At 41.8% G+C, this 16,390-nt stretch overlaps 1 protein-coding gene across 1 annotated transcript in view; it reads right to left on the bottom strand.

Moving 5' to 3' along the window:
* The window catches only part of LOC125484113 (arf-GAP with Rho-GAP domain, ANK repeat and PH domain-containing protein 2-like), a 57,806-nt gene that overhangs the window by 28,262 nt on the left and 13,154 nt on the right, over positions 1-16,390 (bottom strand). Inside the window, exons 2-3 of the mRNA XM_048601532.1 lie at positions 16,201-16,329; positions 5,501-5,640 (exon numbers count right to left, since the gene is read on the bottom strand). Coding sequence (XP_048457489.1) covers positions 5,501-5,640; positions 16,201-16,329 — 269 coding nt within the window. The remainder of the gene's footprint in view (positions 1-5,500; positions 5,641-16,200; positions 16,330-16,390) is intronic.

Below are 16,390 nucleotides of genomic sequence, written 5' to 3'. Positions count from 1 at the left end.
ACTTTTGTCAATAAATGTTTATTAGATCTTTAAGGCTTATATTCCCAAAAGAGCAACACTACTTTCATTCTTTACTCCAATCTCCAATTGTCAATATATTATATCTGAGTCAGGAATTTGCAAAACAGTTAAAATGTTCTTTGCTCAGACTTGAACACCATAACAGCTAGGTGACTCTGCACTTTTATCTGAAATAATAATAATCCTGTATAAGTGGAAATTGCTGAACCAAAGTTGATAGTTAAACTGTTACAGAGATAGCAGGAACTGCCGATGCTGGAGAATCTGAGATAACAAGGCGTAGAGCTGGATGAACACAGCAGGCCAAGCAGCATCAGAGGAGCAGGAAAGCTGATGTTTTGGGTCGAGACCCTTCTTCTGAAATGGGGGAGGGGAAGGGGATTCTGAAATAAATAGGGAGAGAGGGGGAGGCGGATAGAAGATGGATAAAGGAGAAGATAGGTGGAGAGGAGACAGACAGGTCAAAGAGACGGGGATGGAGCCAGTAAAGGTGAGTGTAGGTGGGGAGTTAGGGAGGGAATAGGTTGGTCCAGGGAGGACGGACAGGTCAAGGAGGCGGGATGAGGTTAGTGGGTAGGAGATGGGGGTGGGGCTTGAGGTGGGAGGAGGGGATAGGTGGGAGGAAGGACAGGTTAGGGAGGCGGGGACGAGCTGGGCTGGTTTTGGGATGCAGCAGGGGGAGGGGAGATTTTGAAGCTTGTGAAGTTCACATTGATACCATTGGGCTGCAGGGTTCCCAAGCGAAATATGAGATGCTGTTCCTGCAACCTTCAGGTGGCATCGTTGTGGCACTGCAGGAGGCCCAGGATGGACATGTCGTCCAAGGAGTGGGAGGGGGAGTTGAAATGGTTCGCAACTGGAAGGTGTAGTTGTTTGTTGCGAACCGAGCGTAGGTGTTCTGCAAAGCGGTCCCCAAGCCTCCACTTGGTTTCCCCGATGTAGAGGAGGCCACATCGGGAACAGCGGATACAGTATACCACATTAGCAGATGTGCAGGTGAACATCTGTTTGATGTGGAAGGTCTTCTTAGGGCCTGGGATGGGGGTGAGGTGTAGGGGCAGGTGTAGCACTTGCTCCGGTTGCAGGGAAAAGTGCCGGGTGTGGTGGGGCTGGAGGGGAGTGTGGAGCGGACAAGGGAGTCATGGAGAGAGTGGTCCCTCCGGAAAGCAGATAAGGGTGGGGAGGGAAAAATGTCTTTGGTAGTGGGGTCAGATTGCAGATGGCGGAAGTGTCGGAGGATGATGCGTTGGATCCAGAGGTTGATGGGGTGGTACGTGAGGACGAGGGGGATTCTGTTTTCGTTGTTATTGTGGGGAGGGGGTGTGAGGGATGAGTTGCGGGAAATGCCAGAGACACGGTCGAGGGCATTTTCGACCACTGTGGAGGGGAAGTTGCGGTCCTTGAAAAACGAGGACATCTGGGATGTCCGGGAGTGGAATGCCTCACCTCGGGAGCAGACGCGGCAGAGGTGAAGGAATTGGGAATAGGGGATGGCCTTTTTGCAGGAAGGTGGGTGAGAGGAGGTGTATTCTAGGTAGCTGTGGAGCTCGAACAGTTCATCCACTTCACTAACACCTTCCACCCCAACCTTAAGTTCAACTGGACCATCTCTGATACCTCCCTCTCCGTCCTGGACCTCTCTGTCTCCATCTCTGGCATCCACCTGGAAACCGATATCCATTTCAAGCCCACCGACTCCCACAGCTACCTAGCATACACCTCCTCCCACCCACCTTCCTGCTAAAAGGCCATAAGGTGACAAATTTTAGTTGAATATAATTCTGAGAGCGACGGTGGAATCTGTCATGTGTCTACAGGCTCAAGGTAGGAAAAGGTCTTTTCCAACCAGGGGCACTCAAAGCCATGCTACAATATTTAAGGTTGTTAGATGGATAATAGGAGTCAAGGTGTCAAATTACAACATTGTGAAGTGCGATGGAGGGAACAGACTTTACAGCCCATAGTAATAAAAGCGTCATCAGAGACGAAGGTCAGGCTTTGTTGCATGGTTACAACGAAGGGCCATTGCAAACAAAAGCACTTCACAGATGGTGAGAGTGGAATGTAAATACGGGGCAATCGCAGGATTTGAGGGCAACTTGGTCATTTTCACCAGACACTGCACCGCCTGATGGGAGATGTGCAAAAATAGTGCTTGTGCCAAAGATACAAAAATCTAGGAGCGTGAGGTAATTACTCACTGCATCTCTTGTTGTTTTAGCGTGAATGGTGTTTCAGCACAGGTTTTCCACATGCCATGAAAAATTTATAGATGTGAGGATATCAGTGCCCCAGTTCAAAGTAAAAGTCAATATTTTATTACACAGATCAATCAAGTAGAAAACTACTCAATCCTTGAGGAATTTGGATCACATCAAGCAGAGCACTGACAGTCAAGGCACAAATAAAATAACGGGAGGCACAGAGAAAATCTCAACCCAGTTCGGTCATAATGGAAGCAGGTAGCTATCAGGTGACTTGGCAAACCAATGCCCCGTCTTCCTCTCTTTGATTGTTATCTTGCCCACTTGAAGATCCTCACCATCATCTTTCTCCTCAGAGGACTGTTCTCATTCATATTCAATACATTCTTCCTTTGTGACTGACATTGTGGGGGCACAGCATACCACTAGGATGTGGGGGACCTTGTCTAGGGTATACTGCATGGCACTGCTTCACCAATTCTGGTGTCAGCACCTTATCTTGAGTGCGCCAATCAATGGTCTGTTCTGCAATGGGCCTTGTTGAAGAGTGGTCAGGGTTGTCTTCCTCCTCAATAGCAGCCTGAGGATTTCTTGGAGGTGTCATCAACCAGGTGAGGAGTGAATACACTTTATCACGCAGCAACCTAGCCTTGTATAGGCTGAGGACCTTTGAAAGCGGTTGGTATCTGTGAGCTGTCCACAGACTGAAAAAGTTGTGGCAGCTCGCTGGATATCTGGTGAAGGCCTACTTTATTGTGATCTTAAATGGTTGGAACATTACAGGGGTGGAATCCTCTCCTGTTCACAAATATGCCGGTTGATGATAGGCTGTCTAATCGCTATGTGGGTACAATCAATTGCACCTCAAACCTGTGGGAAACTAAGGAGGGCTGAGAATCTTCATGTCATTGCTGCATACTCCTCCTGGGAAGTTGTTCAAGGGGGAAACAAGATGAATTGGTGGCTGTCATGAAGAGCGCATCATTGACATCATGGTTGCACCGAAGAATTGTAGAATGTGAAATGTCACAGTGGCCTCCAGATTCGATGGATTCTATGAAATCAATCTTTTTGGATATGCTATGACTCACCTATGGGACAGGTGACATTTGAACCCAGACCCTCTGGCTCAGAGGTAAGGGAGACTGCCACTGCACCATTAGATCCTTTTGGATGCTGTGAGAAATGAGTACAAGTTAAAGTTTTGTGTTGTTTGGAACTCCAGACTTCAGTTCTCCAGCACCCACAGCACTTTGCTTTTATTTGAGTGCAATTAGCAAGATGCAAATGCACGTGTATTCTCACCATTTGATTGTAAGAAAGAAAGTGAGCTTGCCATCTAAAGAAAGCGGACTTAATTGTGACAGTTTAACTCCACATCAATTTTTGGACTCTCACTTGACTTAACTCAGCACTCTTGCCATTATCCTTCACACATCAGGGAGGGTAAAACTCTCCTTCAGGGATCACTAAATGTAAATGTTCTATCTGTCCCCAGTTTTGGGAAGGATGGGTCTCACTACGTACCACAGAATGCTCCATTCAGTTGGATTGTGCTGTACCACTTGTCCCTTATTGGAAAAGTTTGTGCAGAAAAACATCTTTGACCACAAGTACTCCATGCAGTGGCCCACATGTAATGTCCTCAAGTTTCTGTGGTAACGGAGATAGTGGATCCCATTGGATGGTTCCAATTCTTACAAGAATAGCATGTCTAAGTTACCCTTCTCGATCCTTAGTTTGATAGTAATTCTTATTTATGTGATTCAATAGAATTTTAAAAAAAAAATGCTTTTCCCATGAATTGTTTTTGTTTCATCTAAACATATTTCATTCTTTCCCTGTTATGTGAAGCGGGAGAACTTGCTTACAATTTTAATTGGTTTGCAAATCTTATCTTCTGTATCCAAAGAAGTTTGAGACTTCCAAATTAATCTGTAACTGTTTTGGTAACATTCAGGTATAGATACTACTTGCAAAAGCTTAAGTTATAATTTAAAAGTACTGAAGGAAAAAAAAACTTCTGTTTGCACTGTGATGAAACTGCCTTGCCATTAACTGTCTGTGAAGATAGGAGCCAAAGCTGACCAAACAGCTCATTTTAATCTGATTCTTAATTGAGTGATGACTTGTCCTTATTTATATGCAGCATTGTGCTATACTCTAATCTTTCACCCTGAATAATTAAAAGCAAACTGGAAGAAATATTATCAACAATGCTTCCCTAACACCTGCTTGAACAATATTCTACATGTTATGTTTGTTTAATGTCAACAGTTATTTATAAAGCTATTTAGAATGAAAATGTTACATCGGCGCCCGACAAGTATCCTACAAAACTTTTCCTTTTAGTTTTCCTTTTGGTTCACCTTTGGAAATCCAGAAGAGGGAGGATGATAAACGGGATAAGAAATTCAAGGCGACTGTAGCAGTTTAAAATTAGAGAGTTGGGGTAGAGATGTCACCTTCCACTTGTGTTACTGTGGTTGAAGACAGTAGGTTTCCATTTGGACGTTTGCCCTTACTGGCTAATACCCACATTCAGTCATTCCTGCTGGTTCTGGGCTTATCAGCACATTGAACAGTCTCTGCTTTTTGACCCAATGGTCTGGGTTCAAAGCTCCCCTTCAAGTTAATGGGTAACTGGGGCAAGACATTACACATCCAGCATTCTTCTGAAATCTTGCAGTCTGGGAAGCCATAACACTGATGGATTGACTTATCATGTTATTGCTCACCGTGCCATATTAGATTCTACCATGTCCTGCCACAGACATGCAGTCTTAGATGCAGGTGGAGCAGAACGTTAGGAATAATATCAATCATCTTACACCAGTCCAGAAGATGTGCATAACACTTTCTTAACCTACAGTCTGCCTGTACTTACCAATAACTCAGTAATTTTTGAACGATTCCTTCATAAGGTTAAAAGTGGGGAGGTTCATTGACAATTACACAGTTTACTGTCCCATTTATAATTCCTCAGATACTGGAGCAGTCTGTGCTGATATGCAACAAGACCTAGGCAACATTCAGGCTTGGGTTGATAAATGAAGAGTAACAGTAAAATATTCAAACTATTAGCTTGTCTCCAGGGAATGTATTGGTTGCCTGTCCTGCATTCCTGCTCTACTAAATTTGGAAATAGGCGGATGGGAGTCTGTGCTCCAAATTCATTTCCAGTTTTACCTCCAATCTACTCCAAACCCCTCTGTCAGTGTATTAAACTTTCTGGCAAGAACTTATAAACAAACATTTAAAATGTACATACACACCTTGGCGTCCTTATAAAGGAGCAGCTTTTCATCCCGCAGGACAAAGTAACGCTCCTGAAATTTATTTCCAGATAATAATTTGGATGGCTCTTCTCTCCATTTTAGAATTCCTGTTTTCACAGAGTCTTTGACATTTTTCACTGTGAAATAAAATATAGCTTCAGTTATTTTCTATTCCCATCCCACGCTGGCTGACCTGTTTCTCTGCTTGAAAATACATTATATTTACATTCTTGGCTCTTATAATCTTACATATTACTATCTTGAGCAGAGAAAATTCTAAGCCAGGTCTCAAAATTTTGTCCACTATCAAATATTTAGGCAGAGATGCCACAGAAATGACACTGGTTATGGTATTTTGGTTTGGTCTTTGGTGATATTCAGACAGTCAGTACACATTTAAACATACTTTCAAAATTATTATTTAAGTTTTAGTATATTGAGACTTTGAGCATAAAACATATATTATAGATTAGGGAAATTGGGCTTATTCTCCTTGATGTAGAGAACATTAAGAGCTGGCCATTTTGAGGTGTTTAAAATTTGGCCAATTTTGACAGGGTTAAGAAGGATATTCTACTTTCACTGTTGTTATGTCAGTAACTCAGGGTCAGAATTTCAAGGTTGTCACCAAGGGAGCTGGGAGTGGGAATAGCAGAAATTACTTTATTCAGTGAGTTGTTAGGATTTTGTATGTGCTGCCTGGGAGAGCAGTGCTGGCAAATTCCCTTGGAGGTTTGAAAAGAGAGCTGGATACATCTTTGAAAGTGAAGGAGTTAGAGAGCCAGGGACACCGCGCTGGAGACTAACAGGATAGCCCTTTTGGGAGCCAGTATAGAAATGATGGCTCAAATGGCCTCCTTTTACACTGTACGAGTCTATGATTCTAGGATTTTTTATGATTCCAGATTAAATTACTTTATTATCATCAGTAGAATATTGGGAATTAAGAAATTCGACAATATATTCACACTGCAGCTCTTTTAAATAAAATTTAATTGATCAGATTAAAAGCGTGAATATATTTTTACATCTAATATACAGCACTGAAATATTTGGTCCTGCCACCCCATGTTGGCATTTTACACTCAACTCAAAATGACTTCTATTTTTCCTTATCTATACTTTTCAGTATAACCTGTTAATTCTTTTACCCTCACATGCTGATCTAGTTTTCCTGAAATAGAAGCACACTATTCATGTCAACCAGCCTTTGAGGTAGCGAGTTCCACATTTTCACCAGTTTTTTGATAAGGACATTTCTTCTGAATTCCCTTCCGTACTGGATGACTGGTAAACTATCTTAAATTAATGGCTATAATGTTTCAAAATTTTAAGCATCTTTAGCAAGTCATTCCCTCAGTTTTCTTTTATTTGTCTGCCCCTCCGCCACCTCAAATAAAAGATACCCAAGCCTGAGAATACTTTTATGGAATATAAGGATTGGGAGTAGGAATGACAATTCAGGCCCTTGAGCCTTCTCTGCTTTGATACCATCATGGATATTCTCATCTCAGACTCAACTCAACATTCCTGCCTGCTCTCCATTACCCTTCAATCCATTATTCATTAAAAATCTATCTATCTCCTCTTTAAATTTGCTCAATTCCAGCATCCACCCCACTCTGGGATAGTGAATTCCACAGATTCATGACCCTATGAGAAAAGTAGTTTCTTCTCATGTCTGTTTTAAATCTGCTACCCCTTTTTAAGTTATAACCTGTCATTCTACATTGTGCCACAAAATGAAATATCTTCTTTCTTGATAGATATAAAATAAGAACATTGGCTATAGGAATAAGAGTAGGCCATTCAGCCCAGAGTACTCCTTTCAATGAGATCACGACAGATCTTCTACCCCAAATCCATTTTCCTGCATTATACCCATATCCTTTTATATCTGTATATCTAGACTACAGAATTCTTTATTAAACATATATAACACACATTTCTACCCCTGGAAATCATTTTTGCACATTCTCCCATGCAGCTATATTTCTATAAATGACCAAAATTCTGGACAGTACTGCAAACTTTATTAAAGCAGACAATATATGTCTTACTTAGTATGCAGCTACTCAGAATCTCAAATAAAACAAAGAACTGCAGATGCTGAAGATCTGAAACAAAAACAGAAAATGTTGGAGAAAATGAGCAGGTCTGGCGGCAACTGGGGAGAGAAAGCAGAGTTAACGTTTCATGTCCAGTGACCATTCTTCAGAATGGAAGAGTAGAATGCAAGATGCTGATCATTTTTCTTACTCTGTCAGCTTCAGTTGAATTTATTTCTCTGAGAAGACACTTTTGAGAATACACACAAGCAGAAATACAAAAAGGCTGTTCTAATACAGACACCTAGATGGGGAGTCATGCAAGGTTGTCTCAGTTTGAGTAGAACATAACAAGATGCACTGAACCAAACAGTTGGGCTGACACAGTAAGTATCATCATTTGTGTGGCTGACAAGCATGATGAATTACATTATCTTTCTCAAAATGTCTATTCCTTGATCCAGAACTAAACCTGTCAGCTAAACATTCAGCATACACTCATTATTTCAGCTGGTCAAATTTAGAATGTCTTGCCTGTTAGATTTCATTCAGCACACACCCAAACATTCCATCACTGTCATAACAACATGAAATTTATTATGTAATTTTCAGTCAATAGTAATATCCTGGCTATCTGATGTTACCTTGGAGACTTGAATTGTTCCAAAGTTTGAAACTTTAACACTGTAAACTCAATAGTTAGAATAAATTGCATTTATATGTTTCAAAGCATTTTAAACCTGGTTAAGCATTTTGAGATGCAATCACTACTGTAATGTAGGAAAGGTGTTAGCCAATGAATGTTCAGTTACTCCCACAAACAGTCATGGAATAATGACCAAACAATCATCTTTTTCAAGAAATTTTGAGTGCAGAATAAATATGGTCAGGACAACGATACATTCCCTGTTGTTCTTCAAAATAGTGCCATGGATTCTTCACTGACAAACTTGCGGATACTTGAGGTCGGATTCACCATCATTAGCTCTACAGCAAATGTGAAATCCCTCAGCTCTGCTATTTCCATGTGTTGGTATGGGATTTTTTAAAGTCCTAAAACAAACTGCCTGGTTGGAGAGTTTGCAGTCATTGGGGGATTTCTGCTGAGCTGTTGCAAGTTTTTTTGACTGATAAGTGCTTAATGTTTTGACAACTTCAAATGTCACTATTAGACTGTGCATTGTAAAAAGGATGTGCTTTAATTGCAGTGAATTATTACGCAGTTCTGGGATTTACTTTTTCTTTTATATGGTGTGGGTATTGCCAGTGAAGCCAGCATTTGTTGCCATTCCTAATCACCCTTGTATTGAGTGTCTGCTGGGCCATTGTGCAGGACGATTGAGAAGCAATTACACAGTGTGAGCATAAAATTAGTGACAAGAAAGGGTAAGAATAGCAGATTTTCTTCCCTGAAGTGAACTACATGGAGGATGTAGGGTTTGGAGTTAGCCTCAGGTTTCGGAAGCCACAAAACACTAAACTTGCGTTTCTCTGGCCTCAAAGTACAAAAGCATGGGAATTTATCTTATTCACTTATGGGACGTGGGCGTCGCTGGCTGGGCCAGCATTTATTGCCCATCTCCAGTTGCCCTTCAAAAGGTGGGGCTGAACTACCTCTTGCACTGCTGTAATCCGTGTGAGGTAGCTCGACCCACAATGCCATTTTATTCATAGCTTACGCTCAGCTAATGATTTAGAAATATGTCAAGCTTTAAGGAACGTTTAAAGAAGATTTACTAGAATCATATCTAGAGTGAATAGCTTTGTATCTATGGAGAGGCTGGCCATGGACCAGATCAACTCCAATCGCCCAACCTGCCTCAATCCCCTTCAATTTGCCCACCGACATAACAGGTCCACAGAGGATGCCATATCCCTAGTTCTGTACTCATCCCCGGTACATCTGGACAACAAAGACTCCAGCGTGTTGACTACCACTCTGCCTTCAACACCATTAACCCCTCCAGACTAATCTCAAAACTACGTGAGCTTGGTCTCAGTTCCGCCCTCTGAAACCGGGTCCTCAGCTTTCTGACCCATAGGCCGCAATCAGCAAGGATAGGTAACTGCACCTCCTCCACAATAACACTCAACACTGGAGCCAACCCCTCCCCCCCAAGAATGCGTCCTCAACCCCCTACTGTACTCCCTGTATACCTGAGACTGTGGTGCCAAATTCCGAATGAATGCCATCTACAAGTTCACTGATGACACCATCATAGTGGGACGGACATCTAACAAGTCAGGATGATCTCTGGCTTTGAGGAGAACTTGCAGGTGGTGGTGTTCCCATGTAATTTCTGCCTTGACCTTTAACGTGGTACAGGTCAAAAGTTTGGAAGTTGCTGTTCAAGGTCATTTAAAAAGTTCATGCAGTGCATCTTATATTTGGTACATGTTGCTGCTACTATATGTCAGAGGTGAGGGCAGTATTTATGGATGGGATGCCATTTAAGTGGGCTGCTCTCTCTTGGATGGTAGTAAGCCAAGCGTGTCATACAACTGTACTTATCCAAGCAAGTAGAGATTATTTCATCACAGTCCTGGCTTGTGGATAGTGGACAGACTTTATTGAGGCAGGAGCTGTGTTGCTCACTGTAGAAGTTCCGGCCTCTGACCTGCCCTTGCACCGATCTACTTATGTGGCTGGTAAAGATCTGTTTCTGGCCAAATGTAACCCTAAGGATGTTAGTAGTAAGTATTTTGCATTGGTAATGTCATTGAAATTCAAAGCAAGGTGGCTAGATACTCTTAAGTGAATGGTCGTTGCCTGGAACTTGTGTGGCGCAATGTTATTTGACATGCATCTCTCCAAGCCTGAATGTTATCCAGGTCTTGTTACACATGGATAGGGACTGCTTCGTATCTGAGGAGATACTAATTATGGTGACATTGTGCAATTGTCAGTGAATATTGTCATTTCTGACCTGATGATGGAAGGAAGGTTTTTGATGATACAAGTGAGATGGTTGTGCCTACCCTGGGGAATTTCTGCAGTGATGCCCTGGTACTAAGATGTTTGACCTCCAGTAATCAGGACCATGCTCCTTTGGGCTGGGGTATGAATCTAACCAGCAGAGGGTGCCCTCTCGCTGGATTTCCATTGTTTTCAGTTTTGCTTGGGTTAGGCCCCCTCCATTGTGTGAGGTTATTGATGAGGATGGACGGTGAGCTCTCAGCATACCTGTCACTTTTTATAATATTGATTACCCATTCCCCAATAAAACAGCACAGTTACTAATCTTACTCATTCTTCCTGGTATGACACTCACCTCCAATCACTCAAGTCTGAGGCATGTATGTTTGAAAAGATACGGCAGGCAAGTACTTTAACCTTTCACCACAGGTTTGGCAGATTCATGTAAAGCACAACTACACTCTCATTAACTGTAACTGCTGCTCACTATTCAAGAAGCACACTGGAAGACAACGTTAACCCCCTACATTTTCTTTCCACCTTCACTCTGAAACCTCTTTCCTTTGTCCACTCCACCCTCAGCGGCAATCCGACATATGAGGAGCTCATGGACATCTTCGTCAGAAAGACTGAAGTGAACTGATCAGCTGCATTTGCTGCTTCCTTTCCTTCCACCAGGCCACTGTATCGACCTTTCGCCAATGTTTATTTTGTCCTAGCCCTGTCTGAACCAATAGCTTTCTTTAACAGAGATAACAAGGTGTAGAGCTGGATGAACACAGCAGGCCGAGGAGCAGGAAAGCTGACGTTCTGGGTCTGGACCCTTCTTCAGAACTTCTTCTTTAACTTGTCTGCCACAGATTTTTCCTTCTGGGCTCTTTCTGCACCATAACAATTCTGTGACTCCATGGTCTTGTTCTTCCCTATCTTTGTAAACCTTGTGGCCCACAATCTTCCCAGATATCTCTAATGAATCAGTTCTGGTCTCATGATTATTAGGGTTGATAAAATTGTGAGGGGCAAGGATAGGGTGAATAGTCAAGGTCTTTTTTCCCAGGGTAGGGGAGTCCAAAACTAGAGGACGTAGGTTTAAGGTGAGAGGGGAAAGATTTAAAAGGGACCTAAGGAGCAATGTTTTCAAACAGGGGGTGGTGCATGTATGAAGTGAGCTGCCAGAGGAAGTGATGGAGACAGGTGCAATTACAACATTTAAAAAGCATCTAGTTGGGTATATGAATACAAAGGGTTTAGAGGGAAATGGGCTCAATGCTGACAAATGGGACCAGATTAAGTTAAGATATCTGGTTGACATAAATGAGTTGGATCGAAGGGTCTGTTTCCGTCTGTACATCTCTATGGCTCTAGAACTTGACTCACTCCAACATTGCTCAACATGTTTTCAATTACTCAGGCCCTAAGTTTTGGAATACCCTCTTTCCTTGCTTTCCTTCTTTAAAATGCCCCTTACAATATGACCAAGCTTTTTAGTTATCTAATCTACTATCTCCTTATGCGATTCAGTGTTATATTTTGTTGTATAAGCTCTTCTGACTTTCTCGAGACCAACTAGGGATGGGCAATAAATGCTGGCCCTGCCAGTGTTGATCACTTCCCATGAACAATTAAACAAAGCAGCTTCTTCGGGCATTTTATTACATTTATTTAGACCTTTTCAATGTAAATTGTTGATGTTCAATTCAGCAATACTTTATGGTTTGTGTGGAATGGTCAGTTCTGAAAAAGAGTTACAGCAGATTCAAAATATTAACTCTGTTTCTCTCTATAGACAGACTGCCAAACCAGCAGAGTTCCTTCAGCATTCCCTGTGTTGATATCTTATTGTAGCTTAGTTTTCATAGAACTGTAGAAAGGTTTTTTCTTACCCAGCTGTCGAGTAGAATGATGTACAATGAAAAATACAATCATTAATATAAAAAACCATGCATTTAAAAAGAATTGCAAAAGAACAAAAGGGATATAAACATTAATTATTCATTTTTCCGCTGTAAATTTTGAAGACTGTGGCTACTAGCCATTAAATTAAACCACTTTTAAGATTTCCAAACAAATTCATTGACACAAATATAATGAGTAAAATACTGTTCACCATGACAGAAGCATTCAGATGTGGAGATGGAAACAACCATACAATTTTTGATATCCCAGTGCCCAGCTCTGAATTTTATTGATAGCTATGTTCCCAACTCTATATTTTGGATGTACATCAACATTACTGAGAGTCAAACATCTTCCATTTTTCTACATTTCATTTGACAGGTATGATTATGAAGCTGCTGACTTATCAGTTTGGTTGGCAAAAGACTTCTGATGAAAAAAAGAAGGATTTTAAAAAAGATTGAAAAAGATTGTGTTGTCAACATCTTCAGTGGTACTGTTGATTTATTGTTGATAAAGCAGCTACATTCATATTAATACATAAATAATACTAGATTCAAAATCCACACCCTGCATCATTGGACACAATGACTGCAATTTATGCTATCTAAAGATTGCATTGTATCAATTCACCAGGAGGAAGGTGATAGTGTTGCGGTATTATCGCAGACCTAGGAATCCAAAGACTCAAGTAATGTCCCAGGGATCGAGGCTGAAATCCCACCATGGAAGTGATAGTAAAAAAGAATGGATTAAAAAAAAAAAAAAAATGATAACCATAGAACCATTGGGTGCCAGAGAGTACAGAAAGAGGTGGAGAGTAAAAATAAATGCCTGGCTGAAGATTTGGAACAGGACGGAGATGTTGAGATTCCTGGATCACTTAGTTTATTTCTGGGGGTGGTGGGACCTGCACAAAGTCAGACGGGTTGTACCCAGAACCAGAAAGGGACCGACACACTTACGGGGAGGTTAACTGGTGCAGTTGGTGTGGGTTTAAACTGATTTGACAGGGGGATGAGATGCAGAATAGAGCACAGCAGGGGTTGAGGCCCTGGCAATTAAAGAAGATTTACCAAGTTAGTCTAGAAGGCAGTGCAGATTGAATCAAGTTAAGACATAAGGGAGCATCACAATTTGGATGGTACTTATTTTAATGCAGTGGGCCTTGTGAGGAAGGCAGATGTGTTGAGGATGTGATTTCATTCCTATCATGGAGACATGGTTGAGGGAGAGGCAGGACTGGCATGTCAATATTCCGGGGTGTAGAATTCTTAGGATAAAGATTTGGGAGGACAGGGTGTAAAAGAGGAAGTGGTGTTCTAATATTGATCAAGGAGTCAATTACTGCAGTAAAGAGGGATGATATCTTGAGAACCCTGAGTGTCAAAGGATATACGGGAAACATGACAATACATTGGTAGATAACATTGAGAAAAATCCAAATATATTTTATAAATATATGAAGGGCAACAGAAGAACTATAGAAAGAGTACAGCCTATTAGGGGGCCAAAGTGGACGTGTAAGTGGGTGTGTGTGTGTCTGGGGGGGGATGTCAGGGGGATGTGTGGGGCAGTGTGTGTGGGGGTTGTGTGTTGGGAAGGTATGTGGGGAGTGTGCAGGGGGTGTGCGCGTGCATGGGGGTGACGGAGTGTGCATGGTGGTGTGGACGTGTATGTGTGGTGTGTGTGGGTGGGGTGGGTATGTGGGGTGATGTGTGCGGTGTGTGTTTTGAGGGAATGGGTAGGTGTTGAGCTGGAGAATATACAGCTGATGTTTTAAATGAATACACTGCATCAGTATTCACTGTAGAGAAGGAAAACATATGTCCAGAAACCAGAGGGAGGGACACTATACACTTGAAAAACTTAACATTGACAGGAAGGAAATATTAGCACATTTAGCAGGCTTGAAAGTTCATAAATCCCCCAGGCTGGGAACAGATGTACCAAACGGTGCTGCAGAATGCAGGGTCTCCAACAATAATTTTCAAATCCTCTCTGGCCACGGGAGTGGTGCTAGAGGACTGGAGCATAGCTAATATGGTACCATTATTCAAGGGGGGAGTTAGGAATAATCCAGGAAAATACAGGTCAGTGACTCTAAACATCTGACATAGGGAAACTATGTGAAAAATATTCTGAGGGACAGATTTAATCTGCTCTTGAAGAAGTGTGGATTAAACAAGGATAGTCATCATGGCTTTCTAAGGGAAGGAGCATGTCCAACGAATTTAAATTAATTTTTGAAGGAGGTGACGTGGTGTTGTCTACCTGGGCTTCAGTGAGGCTTTTGACAAGGTCTCGCATGGCAGAATTGTTAAGAAGCTAAGAGCCCATGGGATCGAGGACAATTTGAATCCAATATTAGTTTTGTGCAGGCAGCAGAGAAAGATGGTCAAAGGATGTTTTTGTGACTGGAAGCTGATATCCAGTGACATAACACAGAGTTCAGTGCTGTTTGTTGTCTACATTAATGATCTACATGAGTGTAGCTCATATGACCAGTAAGTTTGCAGATGACACAAAAATTGGTGGTGTGGTAAATAGCAAGGAGAAAAGCCTTAGATGACAGGAAGATATAGATGAGCTGGTCAAGTGGGTAGAACGGTGGCAAATGGAACTTAATCCTGAAAAATGTGAGGTGATGCATTTTGGGACAACTAACAAGGCAAAGGAGGACATATTGAACATTATGGTCTGATAAAGCACAGAGGATCAGAGGGACTTCAGTGTACATACCAATAGATCCTTGAAGGCTGCAGGACAAGTATATAAGTTGGTTAAAAAGGCAAATTGGTTATTGGCCTTTATTGGTAAAGGCACTGAACACAAACGAAAGGAAGTTATGATGGAGCTGTATATAAGATTAGTTAGGCCACATCCAGAGTATCATGAATAGTTCTGGTTGCCACACAACAGAAAGGATGTGATGGCACTAAAAAGTGAGTAGAAGAGATTCACCAGAACATTGCCTGGCCTGGATCAATTCAGCTATGAATGAAGACTATGCAAGTTGTGTTTATTTTCCTTTGAGCAGAGAAAGCTGAGAGGTATCTGACGGGCATAAACGTGGTAGGTAGGAAAAGACCTTTCCTGTTGATAGAGGAGTCAGTGTCCAAGGGGCACAGATTTAAGGTAAGGTGCAGGACATTCAGATGGGCATTTGAGAAAAAAAAGCTTTTTCAACCACAGGGTTGTGGATATCTGGAACTCAATGCCTAAAAGGGTAGCAGAGGCGGGAATACAAAAGATATTTAAGAAGCATTTAGATGAGCACTTAAAAGGCCATAGCATTTGTGGTTGCAGCCAAGTTCTGGACAGTGGAATTAGAATAGATGGATTTTTGATGACTAGTATGGACACGATAGACTGAAGGGCCTCTTTCTGTGCTGCAAAACTCTATGGTTTTATGACACTTTCAAGTGCACAATCTGTTCCACCAAGAGCATGGAGACACTACCTCCAATCTCTGTTAAAGCCACACAACATCCTGATGCAGTAATCTACTGGCACTTGTCATCACTGTTATCAAATTCCGAGAACTTTCGACTTAATTATCACATCATCACAGCCATATGGACTTCAACTCATGGAGAAGGGCTGTCACCACCTTCTCACGGCAGCTTATGATGAGTAATAAATAGAGTTTTGTTCGTGTCTCCGATGTTACAGTTAGACAGGAGTATGGTTAACAGGCACACGTTAAAAACACCGTCCCTGATACAAATTATGCTGTCAGCAAATTGGGTTGATATCCATCAGCACTCCTATTCCAGACATTTTTGTGGAATAGCCTGATTTCAGTAAAGACAAGTAAGAACAGACATTCATACCGAGGTACTTTTTGATGGCTTTTGCAGCTTGAAACTGTTTTATGATCAAGTAAGCAGATTCAGGCTCAGGCAGTGTGCTCCACTGGAGAACCTGTTCCAGAACACTCTCTCTGTAGTGCAGTACTCGCTCTGTGGAAGAGGAAATGTAACACAAAGCATAAAATAATGCACTTTACAGTGATCACTAATA

Source organism: Rhincodon typus, chromosome 1 (assembly GCF_021869965.1).
Source record: "Rhincodon typus isolate 14 chromosome 1, sRhiTyp1.1, whole genome shotgun sequence".
Lineage (NCBI taxonomy): Eukaryota > Metazoa > Chordata > Chondrichthyes > Orectolobiformes > Rhincodontidae > Rhincodon > Rhincodon typus.
The sequence above is the reverse complement of the archived record's forward strand: the minus strand, read 5'-3'. Positions and strand labels throughout refer to the sequence as shown.